The 16,124-nt window shown below is 56.1% G+C and overlaps 1 protein-coding gene across 8 annotated transcripts in view; it reads right to left on the reverse strand.

Annotated features, from left to right (window-relative positions):
* ANKRD11 (ankyrin repeat domain containing 11) overlaps positions 1-16,124 on the reverse strand; it is a 158,474-nt gene that overhangs the window by 12,391 nt on the left and 129,959 nt on the right. For 7 of the 8 annotated variants that reach the window (XM_082320124.1, XM_082320119.1, XM_082320123.1 and 4 more), the window contains 4 exons: positions 4,065-4,235; positions 2,690-2,893; positions 631-773; positions 37-184 (listed from right to left, as the gene is read on the reverse strand). In XM_082320124.1, the coding sequence (XP_082176250.1) occupies positions 37-184; positions 631-773; positions 2,690-2,893; positions 4,065-4,235 (666 nt within the window). Of the gene's footprint in view, positions 1-36; positions 185-630; positions 774-2,689; positions 2,894-4,064; positions 4,236-4,510; positions 4,582-16,124 lie in introns of those variants that run through there. The other variant, XM_082320126.1, reaches the window with a different exon arrangement.

Here is a 16,124-nt window from a genome sequence, read left to right on the forward strand (position 1 = left end):
ACATCGCTCCCATGTTCACGTAAAGGTCAACCTCACCTGTTGAGCTCTCTTCGCTAGAGGGGTACGTGGTCTTTCCCAGGAGCAGGTTCACCATGGTGGGAGAGTTAGCTACTTTTAAAGGTGTCTCGCCCTTCCTGTTGCTTTGATGAGGATTCCCTCCGTAATGTAACAACAATTTCACCACCTGAAAACAGAAATTGAGACTTGAAGATGCTCATGATGTTTTGATTCCAGGCTTTTTGTACAACTTTCCTATATAACTGAAAGGGGGATGTCCTCAAGCAGCCTGTCCCCACGACATGCCTTATGGTACCAACAGCCATTGGTAAGAAAGGGGACAAAAACCAGCAACGTGAACCAACTTGAGCAGGAAAGAAGGGAGAAGAACAAGGCACAAAGCCGTGTTCCCTCCCCTAACCCAGAAGAAGAATGAACTATCCCTCTGCACAGGGGAACACCAAGTAAAACACTCAGCAGCACTGGGATGGGGAAATCCTTGCCCGCTACGTGGCTGTCAGCACCAAATGATAACAAAATAACCAGAATCTCTGTATTTGCAAGTTGGCTGCTTGAAGCACGAGGAAAAAAAGGCCATTAAAAACACAGCTATGAAATCCAGCAAAACCCTACCTTGAAGTGCCCGTTATTCGCTGCATCGTGCAGCGGGGTGTCGTCGTCCAACCCCTTTGTGTTGACTTCGGCACCCGCAGCGAGCAACTGCTTTGCAACATCGTAGTAACCCCGGTTGCATGCCTCGTGCAACGCCGTCCAGCCTGCAAGCAAAGGGACACTCAGAACATGGACATCGCCTTCACGGAGAGAGTTAGAGACAGGGAAAAGTAACCTCCATCCAGAGACGCTGCAGGTGCCAGTGTGCCCAGGGGTCTGCGGCTCTGATGGCCAAGAAGATGGTCTCGTTTGCCCAGCTCCCCATGGCACAGCAGGAAGAAACCTGCAGCTCTGCCTTGCTATTCCAACCGGGCGGGAGCTGAATGAATCCCTCTTTTCCCCCTGGTCACGCAATGTGCTACGGACAGATCATCTGCCAGAACGGACACAGCCCCGGGAAACGGAAAAGCCAAGTTTCGTGTAGGAAATTAAGAGACTTGCTGATGCCATGTGGAAGGCAAGTCTCAAATCCTTTCCCCTTCCAACTCCTCCGTAAGGGAAACGCTGCCGCCCGGATTAGGACTCAGCTCCGAACTGCAGACATCGCTCCGAAACATCCCCCACACAGAGCTCGCAAATATTTTCTGTGTGCTCTCCAAAGCAAGCAGCCGTGCTGCTGCAAAACAGGCCCCCGGCTCGGGGAGAAACCAAACAGCAGGTCTCCACAGTAACAGCGGCTCTCGTTCTCAAACAAACCTCCGAAGAACACCGAATGAAATATTTTATCATGTTCAAACAGACTATTTTTAAGCAGAAACTGTTTTGAAGTTTCCCAGCAAATGTGCGTGGCTCTTTCAGTATTTTGCTGATAGCGTCGTGGGAGCTCATTCTGTTACCTTCACTTGGGGCATGAAAAAGGGGCACCTGTGACCAGAATTAATCACAACTGATAGTTCCGTCTAGCACTGTTATTAATCATACAGGCGGAGGAACATGCATATCTATTTATAGCCCCAAAATCGTGCGAAGAGAACAGCAAAGAGCAAAGTCAAGCTCTCGGACGTGCTGGAAGAAAGGCTGCCTCATGCTAATTTAGCCCCCTCGTTGGTAGGGGTGCGCACGAACGGCACCGTTCATCATCTCACAGCCGCCTTCTCGCCGCAGCACTCGTGGCCGTTCCCATCCCAGCCTCGGCTGCAGCCGCAGCCCCGCAGCCGGGCTCCTTTCCCCATTGCCACCACCAGAAGCAGGAGCTTGGCAGCACTGCTGAGGAGGAGGAGGAGGAGGAGGAAGAGGAGGAGGAGGAGGTGGTATTACACCCAGGCAACGAGCCGAGGCTCAGGACGGTCACCGTCTCCTCTAATTGGGATGCCCGGCTGGCGCAGCTGGGAGCCTGGCCTCACCTTCGCATTCGCACCGCTCCCCGTCAGCGGCACCCCCATGTTCGGTACTTAAAAACAAACCCCGGAAAGCTGTAGGCATCAGCCATCCAACTCTGGAGCGATGACTTTACAATCCCACTCTTTTCAGTATTTTTGTGCACATCATTTCTTATATTTTAAGTTACAAAAGAGCTAAACCAGCCTACCTCCCTTTGCAAACCCCCTCCAGACTCCCAAGACGGCACCTGCGGGGAAGGGCACAAGAAAACGGGCCAGAGGTCCCCGGTCGGAGTTTCAGAGCGTGGAGCCACGGCAGCCCCAGGGACCGCTACGGATCAGGCCCAGCCCAGCGTCCCCTCCCCGAGCGGGAGCATGGTCGGAGCAGATGGGACAGCCTGAGAATTTACCTGCCAAACTCTAACAAGGGAACCGATGTTTTTCAGGGATTTATTATTTTGACAAGTCTGTAATCTGTAGCAGGTTTGTTTGTTTTTTTTTTTTTTTTTTTAAAGCACAGCAAGACTTTTTCCTCCCCAAAGGGCAAAATCATTTTTTTTGGTTAATCCCCTCTCTACAAGTAGCAAACCCACGTTATGAAGAAACCACTTGCTCTGGTGGGAGCCTTTCTCGGAGGTGGAACATGCAAGCAGGCGAGCAAAGGTAGGGACCGTGGGCTGCCCCGCCAGCGGGCTGGTTACCTGCAAAGTCTTTCACATTGACATCTGCACCCTCGATAATGAGCTCCTTGATGCGCCGGGCATCTCCTCGGATGGCAGCTCGATGCAGCCGAGTCTCTCCTCGCTCGTTTCTCTTATTTACTTTATCTTTGGTTTTGGAGGCAGAGTTAGGAGTTCCCTTCTGACAAACTGTAGACTGAGAGGGATGCTTTGGTGTTGTGTCAACTGCACGGAGGAGAGAGAGAGAGTCAAGAACCGCGATCCGAAGGAAGCCCTAAACCCTTAGAGGGAGCCCTTGCAACGCGTTTCATCTCGCCTCTCCCCAAAACGCTCACCACGGGCAACTGAACCTCTGAAGCCGATGCGAAGACAGAGGAAAGCCTGTGTGTGCGTGATGCAGATATTATCTGCAGGCTGCCAAAGCCCACTGGAGAGCCCTTGCAAAGGCTGTAGGCAATCCCATGATTTAGGAGCAGACAATGCAGCTCCTTACCCCAAAACCTCATTTCCTAAGGGAAGGGGCCTTTTACCAAGTACATGGGAGGTCTGACAGCCTTGGGAGGAGACTGCGCATTTCCCAGGAGAACGTCTGAATGCTCTGAAGACTACACAGCTTTTTGCCTTTTTTTTTTCCCCAAGTTACAACAGAAGCAGCTAGATTGGTGTTAAGAACAACGAAATACATGGCTAAAAGCTGCAACATTTGTGTGTAGGATGCAGATGCGCGCATACGGATAGCACAGTGCCTCTAGAAACCCCGGGGGTCATGTATGCAACAGATAAAAATTACTAAAATACAAAATCCGTGGTAAACACGTTCCAGCTGCTCTGCATCTCAAGTTACAGTTGCAGTGGTTACACGTCTTAACCCTCTCCACAAGGAGAAACATCAAAAAACCCACAGAGGTTGATATTTTAACTTTATTCACAATGCTCCTCTACAGAGTTAGCCTGAGATACCAGTGGAAACCATGAAGCTCTGACGTGGAGGAGGCTCCCGTGGAACCAAAGCTCTAGTTAAGCAGCCAGGGCAGGCTCAGTGGTGGCCTGGATTCGGCCCGTGGGACATCTGCTACTGCCTTGTACTGGGAAGAAGGGCGGGCAGCCGCAGCCACGTGCGAACCCCGGCGGCAGCCCGTGCCTGGAGTCACCGGCAGAGCCCCGTGGGAGCGGGTGTCCTGCTGCCCCGCTCCAGCATCCCACCTACGGCGCGGGGAGACCCCAGGGAGCAGCACAGCAGCCCCCCCTGCACTGCGCCGGGGGTGGCAGCTCGCCTCTGCTGCTGGCGAGGAGGTACCCGAACCTCCTGGTGACCCTGGGGCCGAGCACCCAGGTATTCCTGAGCCTCACACCCATCCGCCCACACCTCCGAGCAAAACCACCCTCTGGATCTCACCTGGGCTGTTTGCAGACTCTTCTGCTGTCATCTGCATAAGGAGAGCGACTTGCTGGCGCTCGGAGAGCGGGTAGCCTGCCCGGATCCCCGAAAGGCCCATTCCGAAGAGCAAGCCAGGCTTTCTGGTGGCGGGCTCCTTTTTAATCCTCTTCCGCTCTGGACCCTGCTTTTCTGTGGTGCAAGGAGACACAGAAACACAAGCCGTGAATGTCGCTGTAACCGAAAAACCATGTTCGTTTCCGAGCAAAGCGCTAACAGCTCTCCAACTCCATTTCCATATCTCACAAATTGAAAAGCCTATGGTGGAGGATGCACCCCTGCGGTGGGAGCACTGGTACCTGGGGCAGCCGCCTGGGCTCACCCCGCTGCAGTTCTCCCCCCACCATTAAAGAGCAGCGCAAGAGGGAGGGAGCGGGTCCTTCGTGGGGCCGCTGCCGGTACTGTACCTTCCATCTTGCTTCTAGGAGCCTCCCTTTCATGCCATGGTGCTTCGGGGAGCGTACGCAGCCTTACACCACCACAGCATGGACTGAACTGGAGGCATCTAAAAGCATCAACAGAGAGCGCTAACCAGATAGAGGCTGACAGCTCGGAAACGTTGCCATCTCACCCCCTCATCATCATCGAACCAAGGGCTCTGCACCCAAAGCGGCTGCTTCCAGCCTGGCGCAGAGCACCCGCCGGCAGTCAGGCCGACGACCGCTTCGCCACATCTACTCCTGCATCCCTCAAAAAATCCCAAATAAAAAGGAGGGGAGGAAGAAACCCCTGTGCCCGGCTTTGTCATCCCCCAAATCCCAGCCTGACACTGCCTCCTAAATCATCCAGCTACAAAGGCAGCTCCTGCTGAGAGACCGAGCACAACTGCCTTTAAAGCCGGTATTTGCTGCTGGCACGCCACGTGCACAAGGACGAGACAGAACCCCAGCCTCTGCCTGCACCTCCAGCCTCGCTCCCAGCGACCACGCAGCAGCCTGCCGCAAGCTGGTGAGGACTGGACCCTGCCGAGCACTGTGCAACCCGCTGCCTCCCTCCCCGCTGCCCGGCTCAGCCCCGCTCGCACACCTAACCCCTGTGAGAAGCCTGATTATAGTTTTTCTTAAGTATTTTTCCAGTTTTCTTTATGCAAGTATTGATCCTTTTCCCATGCAAGGAGAGTTAGCAGCCATTCCTCTGCGCTTCTGGTTTTCTTGCTTGTTGATGCTGCCCGGTGAAAGCGCAAATCCTGCTGCACGCTCTCCGGTGGGTCCGCAGAGCCGCAGCCAGCCAGAGTCCCACTGCAGGGATGCGCTCGGTGAACAAAGTTTCAAGGTGCCAGTTCAGGAAACAAAAATTAAGTTTCCTTTCACGGAGCCAGCCAAGCAAGAGAGACAGAATATCCATCTGCAGAGCAGCACGGCAATTCCTTGCCAGCAGCCAAGCTGCATCCCTCCTACCAGGCAACTGTCCTAAACCCACAAAGAAGCATAAGGAAGATATGGTGCATGCAAGTGGAAAATCCAGCTTTGCTCACATCTATTTCTAAGCTCTGATATAGTTTGTTTGTAACCAGGCTAACTGCAGGGCTCCCACTGCACGCAGAGGGCAGGGAACGACGTCCTTAGCAGCCGTGGATATAAGAGTTATCAACCGCGGGTGAGCGGCTCCTCGCCCTCACATCGCAGGCTCGAAGTCCAGTTCGAATCAAGGCCGGTTCGATGCCGCTTGAGAAACCCGAGCTGTAAAATACCTCGCTGCATCCCTGGCGCAACGAAAAGGCTGCGGACAGGTGAGCTGTTCAAAAACTCCCGCATAAACAGAAATTCTGTTCTCAAACCGATGGCGCTCGCTTTTCGGGAGAGCAAATCCCGCCTGTGACTTGGAAGCACAAAGTAAAAATCTTTTTAATGCAAAGGAGTTTTGACTCGCACAGCCCCAGCACGGACCGGTACTCGCCAGGATGCTGCCAGAAGACACCGAGGGATGGAGGGGGTTATTTAGCACAGCAAGCCTGCAGGTACCTGCTCCCCCCGAAGAGGAACGCCGCGACCCGGAGCACTTTCACGCAGGCTGACTATGCTGCCGATACGGTACGCCAGCGAGGTAGCACGGGCAAGGGCTTTCTTCCACTCAAACGTTTGACTCTAAACATCTCATTATTTTGCTGAAGTTATTTTGAGAATTCCAGAAAGCGTTAGTGGGATGGTACAAGGAGGCTTGCAAACACGTTTGATAACGCTCTCCAAGAAACAGGGCTTCAACTCCCAGCAGCCAGGGAGGGGAAATCCCACTAAGTAACCACCCAGTCCCCAGCTCCACCGTCCTGAAACTGGGAGTCAAAAGCGTGTGGGGAGATGTAGAGGTCCAAGAGGATTTGTAACGGATCGCATCGATGCAAGCTTAACGGACTAGCTGCATCCAGTCTCCTCCCTACCACCACCCCTGGGCCAGGGCAGGGTCCGGCAGCCCGGGGAAAGGCAAATCCTGCAACCTGCAAGCTCTAACCCAGCTCTGCTCGTCCAGTTGCATTTGTCATTTTGTCAAATTCAACGTGGGTCACCAGCACACGGCCACCAGCAGAACAGAGCCTGCTCTGCCACCGCACAAAGTCCAGCAGGTCGGGCGAAACCACCAACGGATGGCTGTAAACTCCATCACCGGCCCTTGTGCCGAAGCACGGGTTTCCTCCTTCATTCACCAAACTGCCAGCGGAGTAAAAGTCTCCGGCAGACGAGGGCAGCAGTGTGTAGGGACATCTCCACTGCTCCAGCTCGATTCATGCTGCTTGCATTTCCCGCACTCCCTCGGCTGATGAGCAGGCAGCTCCGAAAACCTTTTCCCTGCGTCATGCACAAAGGTGCCATCCTCTGCTGCTCTCCCGCTGCAAAGGTCTCATCCAGAGCAGATGATTTCCATCGACCCCCTGCACCTGGGATCATGTACATTTAAAAAGAAATAACAACTCCGTACCAGGGAACCTCTCCAACCAGACAGCACGGGCCACCCCTCTTCAAATACAAGCCCTGGAAACACGTCTGTGCATTGGAGAATCCCGGTCTAATTCTCCGAAGCCACATTTCGATCACCCTGGCAGCTCTAACAGAGCTAGAAGATGAAATCAGATCACGGGAAAGCGGATAGTTTTTTAATGGCTTAAAATAAAATTAAACTCAACGTGCTTACGGTAAGAAAACAATTTAGCCCAGGCACTTCCAGGAGCCACGCCGCGGAGCAGCGCGTCCTGCCAGGCACGCTCGCCCCGAGCACAGGGACACCGGGGCCGCGTACGCAGCACCCTCCCGCTCCTCTTTAGGCGCCGGAGCTGCCGTTCAAAGCAGGCTTGTTAAATCCCAGGCCCGGCTTCTCCGCACGCCTGGGCTCAGCAGGCAGCTCCTGGCCGCATCCAGCTGCGCCACAAAGCAAGGCACAAAGGTGCTCGAGGCGGTGACACCTCGGCCAGTGCCACCGGGCAGCGTCTTTGAAGTACGAGCCACGCATAAGGGCTGTACGTGGCAGAGGGCTGCTCCGTGCGTACGTGCGGAGGGAGCCACAATTAGAACGGGAACATTTTCATTAGTATTACTCGGCTGCTGCAGGTTGTCAGCACGAGCCCGTGATTTGCAAGAATTGATTACCAAGTTCAACCGAAAACCCCTAAACTCCTATTAATTCTGCAGTTGCAGAAACTTCCTCCTCCACAGAACATTTAACATTAAAAAGCATGTGATCAACAAGATAAAAATAAATTGGAAAGCGACCGCCGCGTTCTCGCTCGCTGCGGTGAGGCAGCGAGGGCCGGCGGAGGCAGCCGAGGACTCGGGCTCGCGCGTGCTTCCCTGCGGGCAGGCGGTGCTGCCCGGCGCTGCGTGGGTCCCTGGCGCTGGAGGATCGCATCGAGTCCTGCTCAGGCGCTGCGTGACCACGGCGCTTCGCTCCTCGGTGCCTCCTCCTGCCCAGCAGTAAAGGGATTTCTCCCTCCGGTGCCGGGGCCTCGCTCACCCGTCTCCCCGAGGCCTCCCAGGTGGAAGGCAGCAGAGAAATGCAGTGCTATCTGCAATTAGATGCTTGGTGGCTGCTGCAGAGCGGAGGTTAATCCGACTTCTTTAAGCGTTCGGGGGGAAGTAGGTCGCCGGCTGCGCTTCCTGCGCCGGTTGCATAAGGAGCGGGGCAGGGCTGGACTGCGCCCGGCATCCGACGGCTGCCAGCGCCGGCACCGGGGTGCAGGCAGCGCGGCAGCCCCAGGCTCCCCGCGCGGCATGACGCTCGGGCAGAAACGAAGCCTCTCGGAGGGTCTGAAACGTGAGCAGGAAGGATGGAGAAGGAGCTGCTCCCAGTGGACGCGTGCCATGCCACGCCGTGCCGCCAGCAGCTCCGCTTCCCAGCCTCAGCGGGAGCATCGGGCAGGGTCCTGCTCGGCCTCGTGCGAGTGAAGCGCCGGGAAGGCTCTGGGCTGGCTTCCCCGGCGCTGGCCAGTCCCAGGCTAATGGAGCTGCAAATGCGTTTTGTTTCTGTCTGGAAGACCTTACTCAGAACCTGATTTTCAGCAGATTCCAAAGGGGCACCTGCACAAAGAGCTCTGCTCAATGGCTTCAAGTGCCACCGGCTCCTGCAGGCTGCTCCTTCTCCTCTAATTAAATGCTTTTCTGTAACACCTTGCAGCAACATGGAGCACATGAGAAATGCTCACAGTGGGTAAATACCTCAGCAAACAGGAATAAAGGTTATTTTAGACTAAAACCCCTTTAGCAAGGCTGTACGCATGCCAGTCCTTGCATGGAAGCACAAAACCCAGAGGTACAAGGGGGTGTGCAGGCAAGGGGCCCCCCACCACTGTTATCTCGCTGCCGATCACCAGAGATGGTGGCTGGACCGTGCACGCCGGTCCCGGCGGGAAGGAAGACCACAGCAACCCAGCGACGCGCTGCGCGCCCGCCCGGGGATGAGCCACACCTCCATTGAGCTATTTTTAAAGCAGCTCGTTTGCTGCTCGCTTCAGCCTTCTGCAAACCTACAGAGCAAAGCTTCAGCCTGGCGCTGCCGTGGTTTAATCTGGGGATCCTGCTCGGCTCTTCCCTCGCGCTGACGCCAGCAGGAACCGCGTGCACAAGCTTAAAGGGGAAAGCAGGATCTGAGCAGAGCTGCAGCTGCCGAACCCAGCCGGGGAACTGCTTCTCCTTCCTTTCATCACGCTAAACCCCAGAGGCTCGTGAAAGGCAGAACAGGAGCAGGTTCCCAGGACAAAAGGGTTTGAGCGTTAGCCCGCAGGTCGTTCTCGTGCCCAAATTAGACTCCAGGTCATGCGACGCTCGTGCTACTGCCAACGGGGAGCACAAATCCGGGGCTGCTGGAAGCCCGGCGGCGGCTCCGCGGAGGTCCCAGGGCAGGCGCTGCTTCGCACAGAGGCATTCGGTGCTGTTGGGCTGGCTCTGCGTGCAGGGCAGCACCACGCAGGCTGAACCCCCGGCCCCAGCCGAAACGGGAGAGAGACGAGAGGCAGGGAAGGAAAGAGAAAAGGGCAGTGACGGAAAATCTTCCAGAGATTTCTCGAACGCGCGCTGTGAGACGCTGGCAGGTTGTGGGGACGGGAGCTCCCACCCAGAGCTGCGGCTGAGCAGCTCGGCTCCTCGCTCCCCACGAACGCGTCGCACCCTGTAATGCAAAAAGCATCTGTTTAAACTGCTCCGACATGACAACACACGCATATAAGGTGGTACCCTGAGGAAAAATACCATTTCCAAATAAGCAGCTCGTGCTGAACGTCTCAGCGCTGCACGGAGAAACTGAGTGTTGGCTCGCCGGTAAGTCGGGATTTTCAACAGTTTATTTGCCAAGCAAGCACACAAACAAAAGATCAATAAGAATAAATTAGAAGGGCACAGACAGCAATAGAGACTGCACTGCACCCCCGAGAGACCGCACAAGCCTCTGCCTTCCCCATCCACAGCCTAGCGTGCGCAAGAGTGACTCATTTTTACTGCAGAAGTTGTAGGGCATAAAACGTTTTGGAGCGTGGCACCTCAAACCAGGGGAAAAGCAGGTTTAACCTGAGCGCGGGCAGCCCGGAGCCCCAGCGTGCGGACGCTTACACATGCTCGCAGGGCATCTGCAGACATGGACCAACACGTGCTGAAGAAGACTGATGACGAGTCGAAAGGCTTACAGCAGCACGATACAACCACAAAACGTAAGGACAAGCACGCAGGACGGTGCCGAGGGGACGGCTTCGAGGCGGCAGCGCTGCAGGGGCGCAGGGGGGACAGCAGCAGCAGGTTAAGCGCAGCGGCGGCGTGAAATGGGAAGCGGCACAACGGCACGGGCAGATAAACAAGAGAGGGCAGCAGGGGAGCAGGACAGAAGCCAGGCTGCGAAGAGCGCAGTGAGAAGGGCAAAGGGGGCTGGCAGGACTGCACGGAGACCGCCGTAAAGTGGAGGAAGGCGGCAGTCGGGCTGGAGAGCCGCACCTGAGGGCCAAGGCAGGGAGGAGGCACGCTTTGCACCGGGAGTTCACGGACCGGCCGCAGAGCCTGCGGTACAAATGGACTGGGGGGCAGAGACGATGTGTGGCTAATCAGCCAAATGAAAGCAGGTGCCAAAAAGGAAACCGAGGAGGAAAACGAGAGGAAAAGCTGTAGCAGGGTCTGCTTCGGCAGAAGGGCAAGGAAGGTGCCCCGAGCTGTTCCCGTACAGCAGTGAGCTGTTTCCTCATCTGAAGGATGGAGAGGGTCCAGAGCCAGAGACTCATCCTGCACGGCCAAGCTGAAAGGACGGCGGAGACGTCGGCTTCGACAGTCAGGAGCAGAGGAGAGGTGCCGGCGGGAGGAACAAGCCCGTTTATACCCACGTCAGGTCACTGTGCGTGCAGCTGAGCCCACCGTCCTCACCGCTCACCCCGGCTCCCCGGGGACAGAGGATCCGCAGGCCCTGACCTGCAGTATTTTTAAAAGCATGATTCGGCTAGAGAGGTTTAATGCTGTGCGACAGCCGGTGATCCAAATACAGGTGTTTTCCCTAGACTTGTCGGACGGACAACACAGTTGTGCAGAAATGTGTCAATGCATCTTCTCACCGGAGTGGCCACTGGCTAACAAACTGCTGTGAGAGGGACCCGGAGGCTTATATCAGAAACAACAATCTCCATGTCAAACGTGAATAATTCTGAGAGAGACCAATTTTTGGATCCAGACCTTTCATTTCCCACGAAACAGAAAGAGCCGGAGGAGGAAGGACGGGGAGGAAGGCTCGGCACAGCCACCCGGCCAGCCCTCCCTCCGGGGCTGGGGGCAGGACGCTCTGCAGACAGCGCTGATAAAAGCTCTTGTATTAAGGAAAAAGCCATCATTGATAGATTTTTGGTTCACAGAGACACAGCACACTGCAACCTCTCACTCTGCATGTTAAGGAGGTGATGCAGGGGGGAGGAGGGAGATTTATGGCAGCTCCTGTCATAAAACGACCTGCTTTTCCAGGCAGCACTTCCCAGATGGCTGATGCACACGGGGAGTTTCTAAGGGTGATCTGAAGGCTGGTCTTTGCCAGTCTATCCACACTGTACCGGCATTATGGAGCCCAGCTAGAAACGGAGAAGCTCTGACATTCACTCTCTCCCTGGTTGCTAGGTGAGAACAGTTTCTTGACTATTTTAGTAAAAGGACTGAAATTATACAACCAAAGAAAGACCCAATGCAGCACAGCCCCAGCTGCACACATCAGACCGAAGCCAGCGACAGAAAACGCGCACAAATAACAGTTTCGTACGCAGATGCATTTTTTAATAAGCCAGCAATTTGCTTCTCACGGATTCCCTCGCCAGCCTCGCAACTTGTGACTAACGAGCCCGTTCCCATGCGATGTCGCTCAAAACACGCGCAGGCATTAGGCAAGCCAACAGCCGGCTCCAGGAGAGGAAGATGGTTTGGGTCATCTGATTCATCAAGCATTTTCTAACCTAGTAATTAGCGTCACGTAACATACTCGGGGGATTAGCACGAAGGAAGGAGGCTGCAAAGCAGCAGAAGTTTTAAGCTCTGAGGCCAGCTCCTGCTGACCGTGTCCCGGTCCCCCAGCAGCACCTCTCCAACCGGCTACGAGCCCCTGGGCTCGGCCCTGGGCTCCCGGACAGCCCTGCGGAGCCAGGGAAAGGTCGGTGCGCACAGATCAGCTCGGAGGGCTGGCTGGGGTTTTGTCTCTCTCCCAAAAAGCAAAACCCTCCTGTGCCAAGGCAGAGCCTCAGGGTGACGGCTCATGCGCTCTGCAGAGGGGCAGGGGCACCCACGGCACCTTCAGCGGTAGCTGCTCCCGGCGTACGGCTGCTTGCTAAATAAATGTATCGTGGGGTCTGAATAAATCGCGGGGACTGCAACACAAAACCTCGGAAACCTGCTGCCTGGTCAGGAAGGGAGCTCAGGGCGAGGGCAAGGAAGCCGCCAGACATCCCACGTCAGAGGGCAGCTGGACGGACGGACGCTGCCCCGGCGCCGCGGCAGTGCCAGCCCACGGCCAGGGGGTCACCAACACCCCCGCCACGGGGCGCGACGGGCAGCCGGGAGGGGCGGCAAGAGAGGGCTGGGGACGCAGGAGGGCTGGGGATGCGGAGTGCTTCCACCAGCTGCTTATTCCCAGCTTACAGCTACTTTATTATTCAAGAAATTAAAAGCCTGGTATTGCTTTTATTTCTTTTTTTTCAAAGCAGGAGAGAAAAACAGCTTGAGGACTTTCACATTTCAGCTGCGGGGCCTCCCGGGCTCTCAGGCCACATTTTCCAGTTTTCTTCCCCATCCACAGCCTGGGCACCTCTCCCCACCCCCCCGAGCTGGGATGACCACCAAATGCCACCAGGCCACGGCAGACACAGGTGATGCCGTGGTTATTTCTGTCGGCACGGGAAGCTGCTGTTCTCCATCTCCAGACCAGGAGCCTCCTCCTGCTCTCTGCCCTGCACCGCGGCAGGTCCCACACCTCTGCCAGCCCCGGCGTGCACGGCATCGGCATCGCCGCCGCTGCCGGCCTCGCCACGGCAGCACAGCTTGCCGTGACATTTGGTTCAACTCAAACAACTGTAGCAACAACAATAACAAAAACAAATATCAAGCGATGCTGAGAAATCCCATGACCCGAAGCCGCAATGCTGCTAAACCACACGCTGCTCACCCTTCCCGCTCCGGCCGGAGACTGGAAGCGGCAATGCTCGGGTCGGAGGCAGCACCGGGGCAGCAAGGGGGAGAACCGAGCTCCTGCTCGGCCACGAGCCACCGCCGGGCTGGTGGAGGAGGAGACAGCTCGCCATCACTGCCGGATCCGAGGGCTCCAGCTTTCAGGTTACCGTCCACGGGGTTTAAATGGCATCTGACCCACCGAAGACCCCCTTCCGCAGCACCTTCAGATGAAGGCAAACCCCTCCTGCCTCCTCCTGCTCCCTTGCCCCCTCCTCGGGGACGCTGTCGGGAGAGTTCAGGTTTGCAAAGCTCTCGGGCTCAAGAGCTGCCACAGACACAAAAGTCTGCGTGCCGAAACGCTTCAAAATTAGGATTTCTCTGGTGTTTGGGGAACTTTACACAAGGGAGGTGCTCGGTTGTGGGCTAAAGGTGCTGAGGCGAGGGCTGGGCACCCCATCCGCAGCTCTCGCTGTCCGAGCAGACGATGCTGGGCTAGCTCTCCACGGCCACAGCAGCGAGCAGGAGCACAGGATGGCTCCAGTGCCTCTGCTTTAAGAGTACATTTATTTAAGCCTGGGTATTATTTAGCAATGGCAGGGTTTGGATGTGATCTGGACAAAACCGAACTTCTCTCTCACATGCACCAATTTTGCTATCAAACACGCACAAAACCAGTCCTCGAGATTTCGCCCAAGCCCGAGGAGCAGCAGTGGAAGTCGAAGGGCTGGAGGCACAAAAAACCAGCAGCAACCCTGCAAAGGAAAAATAAACTCCAGCACATTCCTCACTTCTCCCAAGTGAATCCTCAGAGGAGACAGACCTCCTGCACCCAGGGAGGCAACGGGGCACCCAGCACTGCTGCGGACCTGCAGTTTTGACCCAGCCTTGCTCAGGCCTTTCCAGCTCCAAGGGAGAGCTCTCGGAGGCCAGAATTAACTCACAGCGCTCGGAGATCTGTATTAAGCCCTAACTCTCCCCGATGATGACTAAAGGCCTGGAAACCACAGCTCCACCTTGAGCCAAGGGACTCAAGTGACATCCTTACATCAAGCTAAAGAAACTGTCCGCGTTACGAGTGGATATAATGAATTTTGCACTCTGGACTGCGCATTTCACAGCCAACCTTCGAGCGGCATTACCTGATCTGGTATGCACGGCACAGAGCAGTAAAAAAACCCGCCCGTGCGAAGCCGCCGCGCCGCAGCCTTGCGCGGGAGGTGGGGAGCGCCCGTCCCCGCGCCGGCAGTCTGGTGCGGTTGAGTCAGCCCATGACTCAGCCGCGGCTCAGCGCCGCAGGCACCAGCACCGGGAGGAGAGCCGCTGCGCCCCGCTCTGCGCCGGCCGCCCGTGCCCACCTCTCCCCCCGCCTCCCCGCAGGTGGCTTCCCAGCAGGACCGTCCCCTTCTCCCTGCCGTCTCTGCAGGACGCTCCTCCGCGTGCTTCTTAATATTACAATTTTCTAATATTTCTTTTTTTAAATGCCTAACGTCCTTTCAGCACAGCACACGCACGAGGAGCTGCACGAAGCCTCGCAAGCTGCTGAAATTGCTGGGAAAAAAGCTGGCTTTACTTGTTTGGCGGCTGCCAGGCAGCACGTAGGCTCTCGGCAATGTCTGTGGATGTGGGGAGATGCCGCACCAGGGAAAGGAGAAGGAAGGAGAAGTCTCAGGCAGAGCGATGCTGCTCCCACAGTGCTGGATCTGTAGCATGCACAGTCTGGAGGCTCACAGCTTTATGCAATTTTTTTTCTTCTAAAGACAGTTTATTTAGTTAACTCTGAGGAACCCGAGAGCCAGAGTTGTTGCTCTAGAAACCATTTTGAAGGAGATAAAAGATTTATCACTGAACCTACTGTACCCAAACCATACACTTTAAAACAGTGCTGGCCAGCGGCACCTCCGGCAGCCCACGCCAAGCCCCTCTCCGTCCCGGAGCAAACCCCGAGCGGCACCGGGAGCACTTGCCCAGGATCAGGGCGCAGCAAAGGCACGCTGCGCTGGAGGCGGGTGCTGCAAATAAAACCAGATCGAGAACGAAATCGCTTACTTGCTCGCTTTCTGAACACATCAGCACTCTGCCAGCAGCACACGCTCCTAAGCCAACTCAAGGAGTGGGCTGGCAGAGCAGGGTTAAAGGGAGGGCTGGTGAGCTGCCCCGCTCCAGCATGAGCGAGGGACCGGGGCAGAGCTCAGCCCACACCTCCCCGGGAACACCTGGGTGCAAATGGAAAAGCCGCCCAGGGAGGCACCGGTGCTCCGGGTAAGCGCTATGAGCAGGCGAGAGATGTAGGTTAATATTTGCAAGCTGCCGGGGAGGGGACGGTGCCACCCGCGCACCGAGGAGGCAAACGGAGGCAGTAACGCACGTGGGCTCTCGCCGGCTGTCCCGGCGCAGGCTGGCACACCAACAGCCCGCACCCTCCGCTCGCACCGCGTCTTGCAAACGCAGGAGGGCTCCGACAGGCAACCGCGCTGCAGCACCCGGCTGCTGCCCAACACCCGGCCAGGGCGGGCTTCGCCGCCCTTCGCCGGAGAGGCAAACCCATCACAGATGCTTTCTTGTACCACGTACGGTGTCCATACGTCAAAGCTGAGCCAGAGCTATTCAGGGAAAAAAAGGCAACAGATACACTGTGCTAAGGAAGATGAGCCACTGCAACAAATCAGGATGAAGGATCATGTTATTGTTTAAATTTTTGAGGGAAAAAAATATCCCACTACAGGCAAAAAGAGAGCTCTCCTAGCTCCCAGCTCCCACATCCTTACAGTTAAATTCCACGTGGCTGCGGAACACCCTAGCAAAACTACCCTCAAACAAACAGGACAGCCCGTGTACAGCAGCCCAGGAAGCACGGCTGCGTTACATAAATCATCGAAGGTCAACTCCGCCACTGGCACGGCGAACACCGATGTTGCAATCCCGCTTCTCC

The sequence above is a fragment of the Platalea leucorodia genome (genome assembly GCF_965183815.1).
Source record: "Platalea leucorodia genome assembly, chromosome: 8".
Lineage (NCBI taxonomy): Eukaryota > Metazoa > Chordata > Aves > Pelecaniformes > Threskiornithidae > Platalea > Platalea leucorodia.